At 45.8% G+C, this 4,147-nt stretch overlaps 1 protein-coding gene across 1 annotated transcript in view; it reads left to right on the top strand.

The window, feature by feature from the left end:
• The window catches only part of LOC111979085 (low-density lipoprotein receptor-related protein 8-like), a 182,407-nt gene that overhangs the window by 77,707 nt on the left and 100,553 nt on the right, over positions 1–4,147 (top strand). The window contains exon 3 of the mRNA XM_070449044.1: positions 997–1,119. Coding sequence (XP_070305145.1) covers positions 997–1,119 — 123 coding nt within the window. The remainder of the gene's footprint in view (positions 1–996; positions 1,120–4,147) is intronic.

Genomic DNA, 4,147 nt, shown 5'->3' with positions numbered 1-4,147 from the left:
ACAGAGAGAGATTAATTACTGCGTGCTCCTTTAAATTATTTGTTATTCTTATCTCTTACTTTTTTGTTGGTATTTTCTTAAAACGGCGTTGTTGGTTAAGGGCTTGTTAAGTAAGGCATTTCACTAAGGTTGTATTCGGCCCGCATTTGACGCTTTGATTTGAATCGCACGAATGCCCGGCTGTCCCATCTTCAGTTCGTTTCACACAATAAAAAGTCTTTATCCATAACTGTCGCTCACATGGTTTTATGGTAATTTTACCAGCCCTACGCTTTGATTACTGCATAGCATTGTGACTAATTATTGAGGTGAAATGTAGATGAAACTCAACTCGTTTTTTTATCTCTTTCTTTCTCCGGCTCTCTTGTTTTTTTTTCTACCTCTTTAACTCTTTCTTTCTCCTCTCTCTCTCTCTCTCTCTCTCTTCCTTCTCACATCTCTCTCTCTCTCTTCTCTCTCTCTCTCACCATCTCTCTCTCTCTCTCTCTCAACCATCTTCTCTCTCTCTCTCTCTCTTCTCTCTCTCTCTCTTCTTCCTGTCTTCTCTCTCTATCTTCTCCCCCTATCCCCTTCCTCTTCCTCCCTTCTCTTCTCTTTTTCCCCCTTCTCTCTCTCTTCTCACCATCTCTTCTTCTCCTTCTCACCATCTCTCTCTCTCTTCTCACATCTCTCTCTCTCTCTTCCTTCTCACCATCTCTCTCTCTCTCTCCTTCTCACCATCTCTCTCTCTCTCTCTTCTCACCCTCTCTCATCTTCCCTCTTCTCCATCTCTCTCCAATCTCTCTCCTTCTCACCATCTCTCCTCTCTCTCTCTCTCTCTCTCTCTCTCTCACCATCTCTCTCCTCTCTCTCTCTCTCTCTCTCTCCTCTCTCTTTCTCTCTCTCTTCTCTCCTCTCTCTCTCTCTCTCTCTCTCATCATCTGTCTCTCTCTCTCTCTCCTTCTCACCATCTCTCTCTCTCTGTCCTTCTCACCATCCATCTTTCCCGCTAAGCAGCCAGGAAGACGTGTGCCCCGGCAGAGTTTGCCTGTGCCAACGGCCAGTGTGTACCAGGCCGCTGGCGCTGTGATGGGGAACCAGAGTGTCCCGACGGCTCGGATGAGGCAGACGCCACATGCAGTAAGTCAGAGCTCCAGTGGATTCCCCATTTCATAGTCACCAAACCACACTCACCCAACTCAAACACTCACCAACGCTTCCCCATTCTGTCAACCACTCCACGAGCACACAGCCGTCCATGGTCGCTCACTCACTCAACCAACCGCCCTTACATGGTCACCTGACCATCTATGTACAGTTGAAGTGGGAAGTTTCCATACACCTTAGCCAAATACATTTAAACTCAGTTTTTCACAATTCCTGACAATTAATCCTTGTAAAAATTCCCTGTTTTAGGTCAGTCAGGATCACCACTTTATTTTAAGAATGTGAAATGTCAGAATAATAGCAGAGAGAATGATTTATTTCAGATTGTATTTCTTTCATCACATTCCCAGTGGGTCAGAAGTTTACATACACTCAATTAGTATTTGGTAGAATTGCCTTTAAATTGTTTAACTTAACAAACTTCCTGCAACAAGTAGGGTGAATTTCGGCCCATTCCTCCTGATAGAGCTGGTGTAACTGAGTCAGGTTTGTAGGCCTCCTTACTCACACACACTTTTTCAGTTCTGCCCACAAATTGTCTATTGGATTGAGGTCATTTCTTTGTGGCGGCCACTCCAATACCTTGACTTTGTTGTCCTTAAGCCATTTTGCCACAACTTTGGAAGTATGCTTGGGGTCATTGTCCATTTGGAAGACCCATTTGCGACCAAGCTTTAACTTCCTGACTGATGTCTTGAGATGTTGCTTCAATATATCCACATACTTTTCCTGCCTCATATTGCCATCTATTTTGTGAAGTGCACCAGTCCCTCCTGCAGCAAAGCACCACCACAACATGATGCTGCCACTCCCGTGCTTCACGGTTGGGATGGTGTTCAAGCTCTTAGAGGTGTATCTCTTATGAGTCCTAGCATCAATAGGTTCAGAGAGCATGTTAAGGTCCTAACCAACTACTGTCCAGATCATCAGACCTCTGCACTAGAAAGGCTAAAAGGTTGAATAATTACAGCTCGATTCTTCACACTCACACCCTATCTGAATATTATGTAGCTCCGCTCCGATGCGCCAGCCAGCCAGACAGCATCTAATTTGGCTCGGTGTTTGTAATTTTCCCTGCTACTCCACTTGGGCACCGGTTCAGCCGCCTCTCACTCACGCCACCAGCAAGGGCCCTCGCCTCGGCTCGCTTCGCCTCGCCCACACACTTCCCCACTAGACCAGCGTCTGATGTTTTAGGAGAGGCAGGAGGTGTAGCCTGATCACTGCCAAGCTCTTAGAGGTGTAGCCGGATCACTGCCAAGCTCTTAGAGGAGAAGGGGGAGCGCTTTCATACTTTCATTTAGGCAATATCAGACTGACTGAGACCGATTTCCCTCCTCTCCCAATTCACTCGTGCTCATCAGGTAGGAGGGGAAGTGCGAGGGGAGACGTTTTTGCGGCTTGTCTGGACTGAGCTGGGCCACAGGTTTGGGGAGATCAAAGGGGTTCTGAATTATTCAATTTCACGTGAGTCATGGGACGTAGTAGTGTGGACTGGAGACAAGCTCAGTGTCTTTTCAAGCAGATCATTAGGAAGTAGTGTGGACTGGAGACAAGCTCAGTGTCTTGTCAGGCGATCCCTTAGAAGTAGTGTGGACTGGAGACAAGCTCAGGGTCTTTTCAAGCAGATCATTAGGAAGTAGTGTGGACTGGAGACAAGCTCAGGGTCTTTTCAGGCAGATCATTAGGAAGTAGTGCATTAAGATGTTATGCTAAATGTATCTGATTGACATTTACACTCAGCACTTGTTTCTGTTGTCCCAGCCAGAGTTGTAGACGAGACCCGATTCGACAGAGACCGGAGCTATTCGAGTCTGGGTCAAAACCAATACCGGAGCTACAGTGCATTTGGAAAGTATTCAGACCCCTTGATTTTTTCCACATTTTGTTACGTTACAGCCTTATTCTAAAATGGTTTAAATAAAACGTTGTCCTCATCGTTCTACACACAATACCTCATAATGACAAACTGAAAACAGGTTTTTAGAAATGTTTGTAAAATAAAAAAATAAAAAAACCTTATTTAGATAAGTATTCAGACCCTTTGCTATGAGACTCGTAATTGAGCTCAGGTGCCTCCTGTTTCCATTGATCATCCTTGAGATGTTTTACAACTTCATTGGAGTCCACTTGTGGTAAATTCAATTGATTGGGCATGATTTGGAAAGGCACAACTGTCTATATAAGGTCCCACAGTTGACAGTGCATGTCAGAGCAAAAACCAATCAATGAAGTCAGAGGAATTATGCGTAGAGCTCCGAGACAGGATTGTGTTGAGGCACAGATCTGGGGAAGGGTACCAAAACATTTCTGCAGCATTGAAGGTCCCCAAGAACACAGTTGCCTCCATCATTCTTAAATAGAAGAAGTTTTGAACCACCAAGACTCTTCCTAGAGCTGGCCGCCCAGCCAAACTGAGCAATTGGGGGAGAAGGGCCTTGGTCAGGGAGGTGACCAAGAACCCGATGGTCACTCTGACAGAGTTCCAGAGTTCCTCTGTGGAGATGGGAGAACCTTCCAGACGGACAACCATCTCTGCAGCACTCCACCAATCAGGCCTTTATGGTTGAGTGGCCAAACGGAAGCCACTCCTCAGTAAAAGGCACATGACAGCCTGCTTGGAGTTTGCCAAAAGGCACCTAAAAACTTTCAGACCATGAGAAACAAGATTCTCTGGTCTAATGAAACCAAGATAGAACTCTTTGTAGATTGATGAGGGAGAAAAAACAATGTAATACATTTTAGAATAAGGCTGTAACATAACAAAATGTGGAAAAAGTCAAGGGGTCTGAATTGTTTCCGAATGCACTGTGTTTTTGTCTGAGTCAAGACCGAGACCACAGCTATTCCAGACAAGTTAAAACCAAGGGGGGTTCGAGTCTGAGTCAGGACTGAGACCAAGGGGAGTTCGAGTCCGAGTCAGGACTGAGACCAAGGGGGGTTCGAGTCCGAGTCAGGACTGAGACCAAGGGGGGTTCGAGTCCGAGTCAGGACTGAGACC

This window comes from Salvelinus sp. IW2-2015, linkage group LG19 (genome assembly GCF_002910315.2).
Source record: "Salvelinus sp. IW2-2015 linkage group LG19, ASM291031v2, whole genome shotgun sequence".
In the NCBI taxonomy this organism is placed as follows: domain Eukaryota; kingdom Metazoa; phylum Chordata; class Actinopteri; order Salmoniformes; family Salmonidae; genus Salvelinus; species Salvelinus sp. IW2-2015.
This window is presented reverse-complemented; position numbering and strand designations above follow the sequence as displayed.